The sequence below is a fragment of the Chelmon rostratus genome, chromosome 16 (assembly GCF_017976325.1).
Source record: "Chelmon rostratus isolate fCheRos1 chromosome 16, fCheRos1.pri, whole genome shotgun sequence".
NCBI classification, from domain to species: domain Eukaryota; kingdom Metazoa; phylum Chordata; class Actinopteri; order Chaetodontiformes; family Chaetodontidae; genus Chelmon; species Chelmon rostratus.
The window spans coordinates 3437675-3454772 of NC_055673.1; the positions used below are offsets into that span (position 1 = coordinate 3437675).

Below are 17098 nucleotides of genomic sequence, written 5' to 3' on the forward strand. Positions count from 1 at the left end.
CTGTCCATGAACATGCTAAGTTTGAAAGGTTACTGAGCGGATGTTCAAAGTGTCAACACCAGTCACATCAGTTGTATTTCTGCAGTTCTGTTGTTTGCTTGTTGATGTACGGATGTACGGATTTGAGCCTGGTCGAATAGTTGTGGTACAGTGGAATATAAAACAAGGCTTCAGTGGTGTAGATCAGTATTTACTTTCGGATTAATTACCAGTCTGAGTTGTGGAAATGAGGAAGACATAATTACAACATATATGTTTTTATTTGTGTTTATGAGTTTAAAATTCATCACAATGAAATTTAAAGTCTGCTTTACATTTCTCCTACAGATTGGATATGACTTCAGTGACCTCTGTTGTCCCTACAGAGAATTGTTTTCATGTTACTGTAGTTATTCATTTCCATGACATTTCACCATAAAGATATTGCACCAGTTTCCTCAGTAAAAAACAAACGTCCTCTTGAACTGAAGGATGGGCTGATTCGATTTTGGTGGTCAAAGGTCACTGTGATCTTTTGGCTGACAAAACTCATTGTTAATTGTGACAAAACTTGTCTAATAATTTAAAATAATGAAGTGATGACATTTTATATCCAAAAGGTCAAAGGTCAACTTCACTGCAAAATCATAATTTTCTGCAAAGACATCTTCTGGCAAAACTCAACACCAGCATTCAGGGCCGAGTGACCATATTTCACATTTGGTCAGATACTGAGTTGCTGACGCTTATCTTGGGCGTCCACCTTGAAACTGTGTCGATTGTATCGATCTTCTGTACTGCGGGTTGAAAATGCGTGTGAAACATCCACGTTTGAGAGTTTGTATCTTTTCTGCAGCAACATCCATATTTCAAGCAACGTAGTCCACCATTGGTTCTGCTGATATTGATCTTCAGGTGATTGTCATTGCACCGTGTGATGAAGCTCTCTATCAGTTCTGTACAAATAGTGTCTAAGTGAAGACAGAGGGTTTCTCACTTGACATTATTTACTGTAATAACACATGTCAATACTTGCAACAAGCGATAAATTGCTGTTATTCGTGAGGCCAAACAAATCTGTTTCTAATGAAAGCTACTATTTGGATTTATCACCCAAATTAGTGAACATTATGAGGAAACAAATGGACTAAAATAGTCTTATGCAGCACATATTTTGATTGCTCATGTGAAATTACTTTTGCAAACATGTTTGAATTGAAAATAATTGCAGTTTTTTCAATAGCCTCCATGTCCTGTGACCCAGTGACTCTCAATACTGAATTGTGTTACTACACTCCTCTACTACACCTCCCTCCAGTGGATTTTAGTGCTTCTTCTATTTAAATTAATACTTTTATGAGAATTTTGTTTTTTTTTTTGAGGTCGTTTCCATGTCATGTGACCCACTGACCCTAATTTAATACAGAATTGTATAACTCCAGCTACTACCTGTATCACTGACAGAAAATAACACCCTAGTTTCGTTCAGTGTCTTTTGTATTTTTCTGCAGACGACACCAGCAAATCGTGCACAGCAGTCTAAGTGCACCTTTTTCTTTCTGCACACTGTAATTTGTTTGGAAGATATAAGAGAAATTTGTTATGATAACAAACCACAGAATGACTTTATTCAAAATGTAGAGGAGCAGAATAACGTCCATATGTAGTGAGACTTTTGTTGGACGTATGTGAGATATCTTGCATTTGACAAGAAGGATGAACCAAATGGAAGAGGGCATCTCTGTGCTCGTGAGAGAGGGACAGACAGATGAGAATTAATCTCTTCCCCAGATGTCTCAGGCAGTTTTCATGGAGTCTGTCCAGAGGTGATAAATCTAGAGGCAGAGCCCATGTTTCCGCTTCCATTAGAGCTGTTTGGGTCAACACGTGGTCCTGTCTATTTTTAAAATGGACTCTTCTCTACTGGGCTGCCAAAAGGAGAGTACTACCACACTCCACATTCTCGCTTGCTCAGGGACTACCTGTACGTGTTCATGTCTAATGAATGACTGTCGGATATTCCTATCATTTGTTGTCGTCTGTTCTGATCGATTAACGGATTGATTTACTGATTGACAGCTCTATGGGGAGTACCAAGAGCACCAAGGAGGCTCTGGTAGACGGGAGGCCACGCGCCTGCTGACAGAGAGACAGATCAAGAAACATGGCAACCATCCCCGCAGCCACGCGAGGACACGACATGGACACGGCCGCCGCGGCCATGGTCAAAATGGATACCACAGTCGACACGGACATCAGCACAGCTTTCACAGCAGACAAAGGAACAGGCGTCATACCAACATGGAGGCAGAGGCTGATGCTGATGAGCAGACAGCTGAGCCCGACATCGTGTCCTCCATAAAGAAGAGACGCTCGTACTCCAAGTGTAGAGGTGAGCGATTCTGAGGAAAAATGAAACAGTAAATAAATAAATAGTTGCTTTATTGCTCCTTCTTTGAGAGTGTTTGTGATGTTTGCTTTGGCCAGACTGCATAGCACGGGTTCAGAGATTCCTCGTGACCAGGTTGGGAGAAGACTGGATCTTCCTCGTTATGCTGGGCATCACAATGGCTCTGGTCAGCTGGACAATGGACTATGCCAGTGCCAAAAGCCTGCAAGGTAAGACTACAGAACCCACAATGCATTGCAGAAGCCACTGAGGTTCAGATGTTTTCATCTTTCTTTTTTATGCTTGTTTTATTCTTTCCCTTCAATCTCCCACATTTACCTTCTGTTCATCCTCTTGCTTTCCTCTGTCGACCCATTTCTCTTTACTTCCTGCTATGTTCATGCCATTCATCCTTGTCTCTTCTTTTCATCCTCTGTGTCCCTCCCTCCCTCCTTCCCTCCTTCAGCCTATAAATGGATTTATGGGGAGCTGAAGGGGAACATCCCCCTGCAGTACCTGGCCTGGGTTTCATATCCCCTGATATTCATCCTGTTCTCCTCCCTCTTCTGTCACCTGGTCTCTCCTCAAGCTATCGGTTTGTACTCCTTTTCTCCTCATGCCAGTTTTTTCATGCTTCTCTGTGCTCGTCTGTTTTTGAGCCACTCGTAAAATGAATGTTTTCGTCCTGGGAGGCAGTTTTGAAATGAAAATGTATCAGTATGGTTAGCGATGGGCAATCTGACAATTTAAAATCGTGATTGATCTTGAACGCATCCACGGTTTGGTCTTTTCGGGTGAATCATAGAGATTGTAGCTTTTAATGTCGTCTTATTTCTGTTTCCAAACTTCACAAAACCTCAGTGACTAGCAGATCTGCACTACGTGGACATGCCAGTAGAGTGATTACATGGCTGCGCTGATGAGTTATGTCGTGTGGCTCTTCCTTAGTTCACGTATTGTTAGTAATGCAACCTGAGTGATACCAGCAGAATTGGAGATGAGACACTTGTGCAAAAACAGAGCTATGTTTAACACAGTGTTGTTTTTTAAGATGCAAATGGAGAAATTGGCTATTTTAAGTGTTTTTAACTAACAATTGAGATTGTGGATCGTGATTGCAAGTAAATAGATATTGAACGTGTTTTTTGGTCAGATGGCCCCCATATTGTTGTTCAAATCATGCTATACTACTATAATGCTTTTCCATACTTCCGGCCTGTTTGTTCCCCTTCTTGTCCTAAGCAACCTCTGTTCCACCTTGTGTCTCAGGTTCTGGTATCCCTGAGTTGAAGACCATCCTGAGAGGTGTGGTGCTGAAGGAATATTTAACGCTCAAGGCCTTTGTTGCTAAAGTCATTGGTCTGACTGCTGCCCTGGGCAGCGGGATGCCTGTGGGCAAAGAGGTGGGTGAAGTCAGATAAAACTGGGCCACCCATATATTTACATAGACTGATTAATCAGTCTCTCCCTATGCTTAGTCTGACTCTCCTGTGTTGTGGCTTTGGGACTTGTACTGTATGTGCTGCTTTATAACATAACTAGATTTCATTTTCCTGTTTATCTCCTCCACTCAGGGCCCGTTTGTTCACATTGCCAGTATCTGTGCTGCAGTTCTCAGCAGGTTCATGTCCTTCTTTTCTGGAGTTTATCAGGTAAGTTGATGTCGGGAAATATTTTCATTTTACATTCAACTTTTATGTGTGATTAAAAAATGCATGCTGCATGAGATCCTCCTCGTCTTTATGTTATTTTACTATTGTGTCAGTCCTGTCTCCTCTTCCTCCTCTCTGCATCAGTAGAATCCATACTGTTATACAGACATCCTGACAGTGGGCTGTGCTGTGGGGGTGGGCTGCTGCTTTGGTACTCCACTTGGAGGTACACAGCCTTTTCCTTTCCTGCTCTCTTTTTGAGATATCTCTGCATTAGATGTTTGTATATTTCCCCAGTCAAAATCACACCATCACGTTTATGAAATTCACACTCTTGTTTGCACGTACCTTTCTTTAGCTGTGGATTAGTGAGTGCATTGTCCTCAGTTACTGTCTGTGTGATTCATGCGTCTGTGTCTTTCTCCACCAGGTGTGCTCTTCAGCATAGAGGTGACTTCTACATACTTTGCTGTGAGAAACTACTGGAGGGGATACTTTGCTGCTACATTTAGTGCCTTCATATTCAGAGTGCTATCTGTGTTCAACAAAGACGCAGGTATGGATTAGAGAAAAAGTATTCATCTACATACCGACATTGAAATTCTGAATGTTGTATTTGTGTGTGAGATACTCACTTTCTCTTTATGAAACAAGCACTAGAGGGCACCCTTACTTCAATAACCATCACCAAGCAAACTGTCACGCCTTCTTAGTGGCACTGACTGAATGTATGCACTGTAGGCACATCATGCATTTTCCACTAGATGGTGTCCTCCTCCACCATGTAGCAGCAGGTTATTTTAATGTCTGGCTCAGGTTACTAAATGTCGTAGAAGAATAATAAATTGACTTCTAGACAAACCAATAACTGTCTGTGCTCATTTCACTGGGCCAACATTCTCCAATGACTTTACAGTACAAGCAAGAACAGACCTGCTAAGAGAACCACCACATGTTCATCTTGTATCTAGATCACTAAAAGCTGATAAATAAATTTCACCCCTTCACATTTTCTTCATCCTCCAGTAACCATCACTGCTCTGTTCAGGACAAACTTTCGCATGGATTTCCCTTTTGACCTGCAGGAGTTGCCAGCATTTGCCATCATTGGGTGAGCGACTGGAGAACTGAGATAAAGACGTATACGCCCGTGTTTGTGTGTGTGCATGTGTGTGTCCAGACTTCCTAATGGACCAGATGGAAAAATGTTAAAAAGTCAAACGTTATGGAAATGTAGCATTTGAAACCAGAGAATCCAATTATTAGCTCACCATTTACCTCAGCGGCAGAAAGAGAGGGATGCAGAACACAGGTGGCCACCGTCATGTGTAAAAACATCTATCTGCCATATAAATATACATGAAGAGCTATATATGCTTACTGTGCATGTTTAGTGCTTGCACGATGGTGACGGTTATATTTAGGGATTTTTAAGGTTTTTACTAATGATTTAGCCGTTTCTAGAAGATTTCTAGACATACAATAAAACATTGAATGACGTTTTTAGTCCTCCCTCATATTTGTCTTTTTCATTGGTACTAATTTTCTCACTTTCCTTGTCAACACATTGTGTTCCATGGGTATAACAAATGAAAAGATGACTTAACTCTGCTAATGTGAGGTTTGTTTGTTTGTGTAGCATCTCCTGTGGGTTCCTGGGGGCGTTCTTCGTCTACCTCAACAGACAGGTGGTGCTGTTCATGAGACGACACAACGCCATGACCCGCTTCCTGACCAAATAGTGAGTCTCTGTGCGTCAGTTGGGTTGATATGTTGAATATTTGCAGCAGTTTCTAAGGTTTAAGAATCTTATTACCGGGAAAAACCTGAAAAGAGAGCTAATGAAAGCCATTGTTGGTGGCCTGAACCCTGGGAGAGGTGTCAGGGATTGTTGGGGGGGAGGTGTGTTGGCTTGATTATGGAATCTTCATACTTGAGTGCTTAAAATGAGCAGTTATTATTCATTGCATATACATACTGTATAAATTATACACTCATAAAAAATGATATATCAAAATTTAATACTGTGCTTAAGTATTTAGTCCCTGTTGTAATTAAAATTTGAAGTATTGGCTTGGGAATCACAGCTTGTAGATTACTGTATTTACAGTATGTACATCTATTTATTCTGTTTTTGTCTGTTCCTTGTGCTCTGGGTGTTTTGTTTAGGTTTTTGATCATTTGATATAATTACAAATGTTTGTTTCATTGAAGGATAACTTTCGTTTTTTTGCAACCTGAACCTTATTTGTAGCATTAAATACGACCATTTACTCCCCCAGACAACTTTGGTGGCATTTGGAGTCGTTTTGAAGAAGTTAGCCCCAGAGGAGCGGCGCGTATATCCGTATAATGCGAGTACTCGGGGCATCCATGCGCAGCCTCTATATAACGCATAATCTGCAGAAACTCGTTCATATTCCAATATTTTGTTATGATATGCTGGTGCTATTCCCCTCTGAGCTGGCGGTCGGCTAGTTTAGCTGTAGTTTGGCACAGCTATGGCTTGTTATTGCGTATTCGTACCGACGTTCGGTAATGACATCATCCACGTCAGAGGTAGTTGTCTAGAGACGCCGGATGTTGATAACATGCCACCACAGGCTGTCTGGGTGAGTAAATGGTCGTATTTAATGCTAGAAATAAGGTCCATGTTGTAAATAACGAAAGTTATCCTTTAATAAAGCTTTTTTTCTGTTTCCCCTCCCAGCCGGCTGATCTTTCCTGCCGTGGTAACGCTGGTCATCGCCACCTTAACGTTCCCACCCGGGTTTGGACAGTTCATGGCAGGAGAGGTCAGAGTTCATACCTTGTTATCCTTCCTGTCTCGTGTAAACAAAGCGGAATCCGGGGAATGTAAATCTGTTCGTACCAGCGTGCTGTGTTGACAGCTACAGAGAGCTGATGAACAAAAACTAGCAGCAAAAGCCACCTCACAAAAGCAAGCAGCAGTAACTCATTTACACGTTCTAAAACACCACCACACACACGTTTATGTAGAAGCACACCTGCTTCAAAACAACACAGCAAAGTGGTGGAGTCCGACGTCCATACACAGGTATGCCGTGATGAATCATAACCAGACAGACAATCCAAAGAGCACTCACCAACAGTGTTTTGGATCTTTTCTCCGTTTGGATTCATTTACTATAAAGCATCAACACAGACCAGTAGAACTGATAAATGCAAGCCTGCTGTGTTCCCTTTACTGATGCTGCATCACAGGATAAAATGGGATCCACAGGGAGTCACAAACATTTGCTCATTTGCTTCGTGCACCTTTGAGGGACAAACAACAACAAAATTTGATCTTGCAGATTCAAGATTCTTTATTGTCACTGAGCATGACATGTCAATGAAATTTGCATTGCAACCCCCATGTTAGAAACAAGATAATAAGAAAGATGAGAAAGATTCTAAAATAAAATTAAGATTAAGAATAAAATAAACCAACATGCAATAAAAATATTCATAAATGCAATGAGAATATACCAGAAATAAAAATATACTAAACAATAAACAATAGACAATAAAATATATCAGTGAAATGTACCAACAGCATCTGAAACATACTAAAATGTATATAAACAGTAAACAGTTGCAGTGATATCAGCTGGGATAAATCCACGTAAGTGTTTGAGAATCTCAAAATGAATTCATGTTGTTCAGATCTACAGACTAATTTCTGCTCAGTTTGCACACACAAAGCCACACTTTCTGTCTTCAGTGTTTGGCAAAGTGGGACAGCAGTGGGACACTCATGTTTTAAACAGCTGGGATTAACATTTAGGATAGGAGCTGTAAGCTGTAAGCGTGAACCAAATAAAAATGTATGTTTGAATATTCTGAGCACCATCAGTGAATTAATGTGCATCCGCGGCCGTACTGTGATGTCAGTGTTTATCCGTGAATGGAAGCTACATGCCTCGTAGCCTTCTGTGCTGCCCACACAAAGGGTAAAAGCTCAGACAGCTACGTATCAACAGCTCACCCCACCCAGAGGTAAGAGCAAGTCATGTGTTTCACAGATGCTCAGAATAGAACAGTTAGTGTGAACCAGGTGCGTGTGTTACATGCTGTTGTAAATGAATGCGTATCCATCCGTGTGCATATGTCAGTAAGCAACACCTTAACATGTTTTGCATGTCTTTCACACCCTCGTCATACAAATGTCTCACACTTTTATAACAAACTCACAGCATCGTTTTAACACAGCAGGGGAGTGATGTGATATCTTAATTTAAATAATTTCACTTTAGAAAGTATTTGACTGACACTTTTGGCCCCTAAAAAAGTGTAGCGTCGCTTTTGGGGAATGAAATCCCTCCATTCCGGCTCGATAGCGCAGCGCTGAGCGACAGAAGAAGCGGCACAGCGAGAGGAGATTAAATGCTACACGGGTTGTGAACCAGACGTGAACCCACAACTTCAAAAAGGTACAGGAAAGCCTATTATTACATCCAGCTCCGTCGAGGCCAGCAGCAGCCTTTCACGCACTGAATGAGGAATTTCAGGGCCTTGATTCAACCCAAGCTCAAGTAGGAAGTACAAAAGTAGAAAAATCAAAATGACGTTGGTGTTGTTTTTCCCCCGCGGCGGCGCTATTCAGATGCGGGAGGCGCTGCGATTTGTGCCTGCGGGCAAATTCAGAAGCATCTATGCAAATGTGGAGCAAAATGGTTGAAGTGAATTAGTCATTCATGAGTCATCAAAAGAGAATGAGTCATTGGACACGGCCACCCGTACCCGTCTGCTTCCAGCTTCTCGATGACTTCCTGCCTGTTTATCCCACTTGACTTTCTTCCTCCCTGCACTTTTTTTTTGTCTCTCCTTTTTCTGTCTTTACTCCTTCCTTTTCCCTTTCTTTCCACTCTTTCTTCCGTTTCCTCCCTGTCTCTTTTTCTCCCTTCATTAAACTACATCCCTCCCTGTTTGGCTTCTTCCCCCCTCTCTTCCTCTCACATCATTCCCTTTTCTCTTCCTCCCCTTCCACTCTTTCTCTTTCCATCCTTCTTTCTCTTTCTCATCTCACCCTTTTTTGTCTCCAGTTTCCTTTGCACACCCCCATCTTTCTCCTTTTCACTTCCTTCCTCTTTATTTCTCCAATTCCCTCCAAATACCCTCCCACTTCACCCCCACTTTTCCTCTCTCCCTCTTTACTACTTTTCATACCATTCTTTTTTCCCTCTCTGTCTATCTCTCTTGGATTGCTGCCACTCTCTCCTCCACCCTTGTTCCCTCTTTGCCCTCATCCCTCCTTCTCTCTGCTTTTCCTTCCTTTCCACCCCTCTCCTCCCCCTCCCCTCCCCCTCTCCAGCTGATGCCCAGGGAGTGCATCAACTCTCTGTTTGACAACTTCACATGGACAAAGATTTCAGGATCTCCTCCTCCGGTCGGTCTCGGTCGCTCCACCGCCTGGCTGCACCCTGATGTCAGTGTCTTCCTCATCCTGCTGCTCTTCTTCCTCATGAAGGTCTGTGGCTGCTGGGATAGGTGTGTGTGTGTGTGTGTGTGTGTTTGCTGGATTGAGTATGTGTTTGTGTGCAGGTCAGGAGTGTGTCATTGTTTCTGTGTGTGTTTGTGTGAAAGTGGATTAAGCATCAGTGTGTATGTCTATATGTGTGTGGGTGCAAGTGTGTGTGTGCCCCTGTGTTTATGTGTGTATGTCTGGCTTCACCTGACGTCAGCATTTTCGTCATCCTCCTCCTCTTCTTCATTAGGGACATTTGTTGCAGGTCATTCATGTTGTGTGTTGGTGACGGGGACATCTGTGTCTCTCTCTCTGTGTGTGTGTGTGTGTGTGTGTGTCTGTGTTTGTGTGTGTGTGTCTGTCTGTCTTTGTCAGCCTCCTTTTCTTCCTGCCCAAGGTCAACAGTGTTGGCAGGCTGCCAGCAGTTCTAGCATTCTTACGTTTTCTTCAAAGCAGCTATGCACACACACACACACACACACACGAGAGTTACAGTTTTTGCTCTCAGTTTTTACGCGCATCAACACGTACACAAATCAAATGATCGCTAACACACCATGAACAACCCAAATAAACTTTAATAACCAAATCACAATAACAAGACAATCAGCTAATACAAAAACAATTAGTCGCTGCAGGTAAAGGTTCCTAAACTGGTTCACAGATGATGAAGATGCCTAACATGACAGCTGCTGGTGGGTTTGTTCACAGCTGTTTAGTGGGAGCCATGACGTCTTACGCAGGCACTGTTTGGTCATGTCCATTTTAAAGACCTCTCTGAAGGGCAGTAAGTGCTCCTGCCCATACAGATTAATGAGTGCTTCCATTAACGTCCAGACATTGGCAGAGTAGAGGACTTCATCTGAAAGGAACTTGATGAGTCAGACTGAGCCGAAACAGAGCTGAGAACAACTATACCCAATCCAAAACCTGATCAGACCCAGACAAAGAGAGCACTAATACTGGCAATGACCAATGAATGAGTCGTCACGTTCGAAAATTCAGTTCAGAAATGCGTATAATTTTCCCTGATCTATGCACGCCTCAAAAATATTTTTCCCCTGTGATGATTATGACAAGTTTGCTCAGGACCTCGCAGGTCCTCAGCAAACAGACACAAGTCTCTCGCGTAAAGTCAGTCAGTAGATCTGACCATCACTGAATGTTTTCAGCTCTAATATCCCAACGCAGAATAACAGGACAGTAGAGACTGAGGTTGTTTCAAAATCATTTAGTAATCCATTTCTTTAATCCTTTTTCTTTATTCGTGTACGTAGTGCTTCATGTGCTTGAGTACTTTACACTGTAGAACCGACCCACTGGGAAATAACGGTGAAACCACCAAACGATAGCTGTCAGTTTGATGTCTCCAAAAATCAAAGTTGTGTTGAAGGCAAAGGATATTCCTCCTCATGTTTAGCCTCTTGATATTCATCCTGCTTTTTTCATTTCTGTCAATCTGCCCACCCCCAGTAGTGTTCTTAATTTAGAAATGGTGTGACCAGAGCTTCCAAGTTCAAGTGTTTCATAAATGAAAAACACAGACAGACAAAGTCTGGTCTCTAAATACTCGGTTCCAACCCGCCCACAGTCTGCTGGCTGCTACAGAAAACAGCACCGAGTTGTTGCCGCCTCCTGTCTGGTGAAAATCTGCAGCTTCCCAAGAGCACAAGCAGAGAACAGTGAGAAACTGTGAAAGCAGAGTACTTTCTTATTAAATACAAAAACTTTTCAGTCTACATGGAAGTCACAGGGCCTGGTCTGTTCATGGCCTGTATTTACTTTGCAGTGTCTCTCTCAGTATCTACATTCATGTTGTACTGTCCAGCATTGTCAGGTTTCTGGACAGTTAAACCACTAGGAAGTTGGGATTTAACCGTCCTTCAGCCATCCTCCTCTAACTCAACCATGTTGTTTCCTGGGATTACAGTGAGGACAAACCAGAAACAGAAACTATAGACTAGGTGAATGGAAATTTAATCAAAAAACATTATGGAATGTAAATGTCCTAAAGTTTATGTCCAGGTATCGATGAAGCCCCTAAAAACTCATCTCTCCTCTTCATTTTTAAGCTTTTTCTATTAAAATATCCCTTCATGGCTCCACATTGTCTTACATGTAATTCCGCACCCTTGGCTTCATGTAGTACGTGCATCTAATAGTCCCCGCCTCTGTCTCCACCCACCCCTCCATCGCCTGCCTTGCTGTGGTTTGTACTTGATGTAGCCCCAGGATGACTGGATGGAACAGCGTCAGGTTTTGATAAAGTTCTGTGGTAGAAGAGAGCTGTGGAAAAAGGCTGCAGAGTGCAGTTTGGCTCGTGGATTTTCAGGCCCTTTGGTAGCACATGAAGGCTCATGATTGTAATTTTTGTAATCGAAAACAGAAAACATGTGAAACCTGTACACATATGAATACATTTGTTGTGTTAGAGCAAATCTTAGTTTGTTTTTCTGCCCTGTTTATAGTCAAATTAGACAGAAATGCCGTATAAATAATGCTATAACAGAGTATTGAAGCCTGTCGCTCAGCATCATACACTGTATGGGTTTCATAATGGCGTTTCTTAGTTGAACAGAGTAGTTGACTGTAGTGAAAACTGAAAAATTTAACCAAATCTGAGAGCAGCTGGCTGCTCACAAAGCACACACACACACACACTCTCACACTCACACTCTTACATACAGTACACACCCATATAAATTTTGACCACTCACTTTTGGGGACATCCATGGACCCTAACCACAACTTACTGACCCCTAATCAGACCCTAACCTTAACCACTGACCCAAAAAACAAGCTTTGCCCAACTCACTGGTCTTTGCTTTGACGTGTGTCCTTGAAAGTATGCTAAATAAGAAGTATACACATACACATACAGCTAATTCTAGCTGTATGTTTATACAGCTTTTAAACAAAACCCACAAGAATCTTTTTATTAAGCTTCAAGCCCTGAAGGAGCAGCACCGCGTCGTGTTTGTGCTGGTTTATTATTATTTTATTTTGTTTTTTTTCTGCTGCAACAGCTCAAATTGCCGTAAGACGGAATGAGCTAGAAACATGAAACTCAGCCCAGTGACTGGAAATGATGTACGTGTGCTCATAAGTCGAGATGTCCCTGAGCACTCCTGGCCCTTTCTGCTGAACATACACACCAAGTTTCACTCAGATCTGATGAAGGAGGGACATGTGACTGACCTTTGAGTGCACGGTTATTGAACTGCTGCAGGCCTTGTGATGATCAAACAAGTGTGATACAGAATTAGCTGAAGTAACTCTGCACACCTTTGTGAAGCCTGGAAGTCGCTCGTTGGTGCTTTCAGCTTTAATTTTGGCCAATTGAGCCGCTTCTTTCTGTTGAATGAAAAAGGATGAAAAGGATTTAACTTCTACTTGCAGCTGGACATTGGACAGCTGCACAATTTTATTTTGAAAGATGAGTGAAAGCCCTTAGCCACAATCTTCATTCTGTATTTTTCTGCTATAATTTACCTGTTTTATGGATTATTTCAGACTACGACTGTAACTGTTTTTACTTCCATCTCTGTCTTTATGGCACATAAGCCGGCACCCATATTTCCTGTCTTTATTTTCACTCTCCACGTCTCCACATTGTTCTCAAACGGTGGAGTTAAATTTGTGTGTCTGTGTTTTCGTGACACTGACGGAGGAGTGTGCTGAATGCTTGTGTGTGTGCCTGTGTGTTTCTGCGTGATTGTGTTTGACTGTCAGGATTAAAAGAGAGAAGAAGACAGTGAGCGCAGTCCTCTCTGTCATCAGGATAACAGCCACCCTGTGAGAGACGTGCTAATGAGTTTTTATCTTGTACCACAGTAATTAAGTTCTCAAACGATGATGACAACTGATGTGTAGAATAGTTATCTGGACTGTTAAAATGGTAATGTAGTGTTTCTTGCCAATCCCTTCGAATCAGAATGAGAAAGCTCGGCATGGTGCCTGCGAGGGGATGCTGGTGAAACTCTCGCTCAGTCTCACACTTTCACACACACACACCAAAAACCCAGAGTTTGCGTAAAGGTGATTATTATCGCTAATGAGTTCTCTGCAGCCAAGAACAAAACGTGTCGCTCGGTGAGCTGTTTTGAAGTTACATTCTGATGCAGAATGTACAGAAATAGTTTGGAGGCAAACAGTGTAAGCGATATGTGATGGGTGAGGTTAGCTTTAATTTAGCCTGCAGAGGAGTTTGAGCTTTCCACCAGCTCAGACCTGCAGTCACATGTTCGTCTGGGAGCCAACCAGCAGAGCAACGGCACTCTGCAGCCACATTGAAGCAGCTGTTGATTAAGTGCCTTGCTCAAGGACACCCAAGAGTGATTGGGTCCCGACTTCACCACACACACACACACGTTTTCCAGATTCTCCTCTTGTGTAACTCATCAAGCCGTGTCCAAATGTTTTTCTCCCAATCAAATGTGAAATCAGAAACTACGAGAGCTCAAAAGGGCGCAAGGACTTTACATCACTGCTGTTGCTATGCAACACAGCATCTTCGAAGCGATCTAATTAGTATTAGGTGGGTAACAAAGGAGATATTGTTGATAATGAAAACAAAAGAGAAAAACAGCTGTTGACTTGTTTGCTCTTGAAAGAGAAGATGGATTCTGACTGTGGAGCCGTTTGACTCACTGGTTCAGCTTGTCAAACTGGGAATAGTGACGCTGATGAGAGGTTAACTTCAGACACAAACTTCCAACACACTAACACAGTGTGTTTAGAGTGTAAGACACACAGTTAAGTCACATGCTTTTGTCCAACATCTGACAACTATCAGAAAGTACTCATGTGTGACTCAAACCAAGACAGGACTCTGGATGCTGCCCACATCTGGTTTCTAACACTGATCAAACATCACTCCTTCACAGTTGTCTGAATACAGTCTCCCGTTCCTTGTCTCGTCTCACAGTTCTGGATGTCTGCAGTGGCCACCACCATGCCCATCCCATCTGGGGCCTTCATGCCTGTCTTCATCCTGGGTGAGTAAAACTACACTCTGCCATTTGCTGTAGATATTCTTTTTTGTGCAATACTTTTTCAGTACTACTGTTTACTATTTTGCTATTTTATTATTATGTATATAATCTTTTTACTGCTCGCTATTTTGATATTTTATTATGTATAGTTTGGTCTTTATACTCTTATTTCAGAATTTCACTCTGTGTAATGCTGCTGCTGCACTGCAATTTCCCAGCTTGGGATAGATAAAGTATGTCTATCTATCTATCTATCTATCTATCTATCTATCTATCTATCTATCTGTCTATCTGTCTATCTGTCTGTCTGTCTAAAAGCACCTGTAGCCTTCATATACTGTAGTCGTGGCTGCATGAGGATGGCTAAAATGAGATCCTTGATTATTCTGGTGCAGCGTATGTGATTAGTGTTATAAATGATTTGTGTTAATATTAAATAATAAACCTTGTCAGTGTTTGCCGATTACCAGTGTTTTTTTGACCATTTTCAATCATTGCAAGCATATAAATTTATATGCTTAGCAGCTAAAATCTTGACATATGCTGTAGAGTTGTGTGAGTGATCATGATGCGAAACTCCAGTTAGAAAACATTGTTTTTATCCTTGTTCAATTAGTTATATCTGAACAAATTGATTTTCTGTCCCTTGTTTCATTAACTTTCATATTAGATTAGTTTTTTTTTTATTATTCAGATCAGCATTTCAGGAATGAGTGTTTGCAGTAGTTTGGAGTTCATCTTGTTGCTTTTGTAGCGTGGAACGCTTTGGAGCGTGACCTTTACCGATGCTTCACTTTAAAATATTCATCGTTCCTGATTGTAAACAGCTTCAAATGAATAAACTCAGCGCTGCTGTGGTTGTGTGCGACTCTCTGTGGTTTTAAAATGTGGCCTTTTGCACTGTCACACAGAACAGTCGCGCAAAGCATCAGAAATTTTCAGTCTTTTTAAATGAGACCATTGCAGGAGCTTCATGAAAAATAAAAAGCATGGCAGTTGCTGTTACGGGCCATTCTCTCTGACGTGATATTTTGGACATGATCCGGTTGGAAGTGATTTCTTTGATCAGCCTTTCCGCCATCTGCTGTCACCAGAAACACTGATGACTTTATTTCTGTTTGTTCTGGTGATAAACACCAAGAAATGCAGATCAGAGACCAACAGAGGCAATAATGATGTTTGTTTGTCTATATTATTCATGCAGATGTCTCGGGCTGTTAGTTTCATTATAGTAAAATGCTACTTATATTCATGCTTAAAGGTAGATCAGAATCAGATTTATTGGCAGAGCATGTGTACACATCTCAATGTAGTTACATACAGACACCAAGGCTGCCGTCTGCAGCGTCATCTTATATTCACATCCTTTATTTTGAAAGTATATTTAGTTTTAGTGGTTTGAAACGTTTGTTTTCTCTCCTCTTGCAGGAGCTGCATTTGGCAGGCTGGTGGGGGAGATCATGGCCACCCTGTTTCCTCATGGGATCGTGTTTGATGGCATCCTCTACCGCATCATCCCTGGAGGGTACGCTGTCATTGGTTAGTCTCCCCTTCCTCCTCTTAGCGACCCCCCTCTCTTTAGTTTTATCACATTTAGTCAGTGTATCTACAGCTGCAACTTTTCTTCCTCCAGTACTGACTAACATGCAGGGGCAAAGTCCGAGAAGCAGCAGAATCTAATGAAGGCACATCCCCTCAACTACAAATAATCCTGACTCCACGCTGCAGATTTAAAAACCCATGTCATCAAAGCTTTACTGTCACGCTGTCCACCTCCCCCCTGCCACCTCCCTGTCCTCCTGTGGCCTCATTAACTGTCAACCTCCTCCTCCCTCAGCTTGTCAGCAGTGGTCAAGATGTCCTCTTCCTTCTTTCCTGTCACTTCTCTCATCTTCTTCCTCCTCCAACTTCTCCTCCTCCTCTCCTGTCAACCGCTGTGGCCCTCTAGTTGTCACTTGTTGTCAGGTTGTCCTCCCCACCTTACCCCCCCCCTTCTTTGTCATCCCCTCCCTCTTCCTCCTCTTCCTCCTTTCCATCAGAGCATGTGGCCACTTTGCTCTGACAGTGAAATGTCACTGTGGGTTCCCTCTGCTGTCCTCACCTCAGCCACTGACCCAGAAACGTGGCTTTCCTTCAGTCCTTCTCCTGTTGCCCTACAGAGCCCGTCTCTCCTCTTTCTCCCTTGATCCCTCCTTATTTCGTCATGTTGCTCCCTCCCTTCCTCCTCTGTCCTTTGTTTCATCCCTTTTATCCCTCCCTCTGTTATCCTTTGCTCGCTTCAGTGTTTTTATTTACCTTATTAATATATTTTCGATTCTGAACCCTTTCATGGAACGAACCCTCGTCCATTCTCTTCTTCCTCTTCTCACTTTTTTCATGTTTGACTGTTTCTTTGTGATGTGCCTCTTCTTTCCCTCCTTCATTTTACCTGTCCACTATCCCACAATCTCTTTTATCCTGTTTTACTCAATCCATTCTTTATCTTTTCTGTCTTTATCTTTCCTAAACTTCTCTTCTTCCTCTCCTTTGTGTCCCTTCCACTTACTCTATGTTTACATCTTGTTCATTCCCTCTTTCCTGCCTCTACCTCTTCCATCCTTGTGTTTCTTCTTAC

At 42.2% G+C, this 17098-nt stretch overlaps 1 protein-coding gene across 1 annotated transcript in view; it reads left to right on the forward strand.

The window, feature by feature from the left end:
* Window positions 1-17098, forward strand: part of clcn1a (chloride channel, voltage-sensitive 1a) — a 35452-nt gene that overhangs the window by 5257 nt on the left and 13097 nt on the right. Inside the window, exons 2-14 of the mRNA XM_041955190.1 lie at window positions 2059-2371; window positions 2467-2598; window positions 2835-2963; window positions 3638-3771; window positions 3943-4020; window positions 4168-4246; window positions 4451-4576; window positions 5047-5131; window positions 5660-5761; window positions 6731-6815; window positions 9338-9493; window positions 14418-14487; window positions 15913-16023. Of these exons, the coding sequence (XP_041811124.1) occupies window positions 2059-2371; window positions 2467-2598; window positions 2835-2963; window positions 3638-3771; window positions 3943-4020; window positions 4168-4246; window positions 4451-4576; window positions 5047-5131; window positions 5660-5761; window positions 6731-6815; window positions 9338-9493; window positions 14418-14487; window positions 15913-16023 (1600 nt within the window). The remainder of the gene's footprint in view (window positions 1-2058; window positions 2372-2466; window positions 2599-2834; window positions 2964-3637; window positions 3772-3942; window positions 4021-4167; window positions 4247-4450; window positions 4577-5046; window positions 5132-5659; window positions 5762-6730; window positions 6816-9337; window positions 9494-14417; window positions 14488-15912; window positions 16024-17098) is intronic.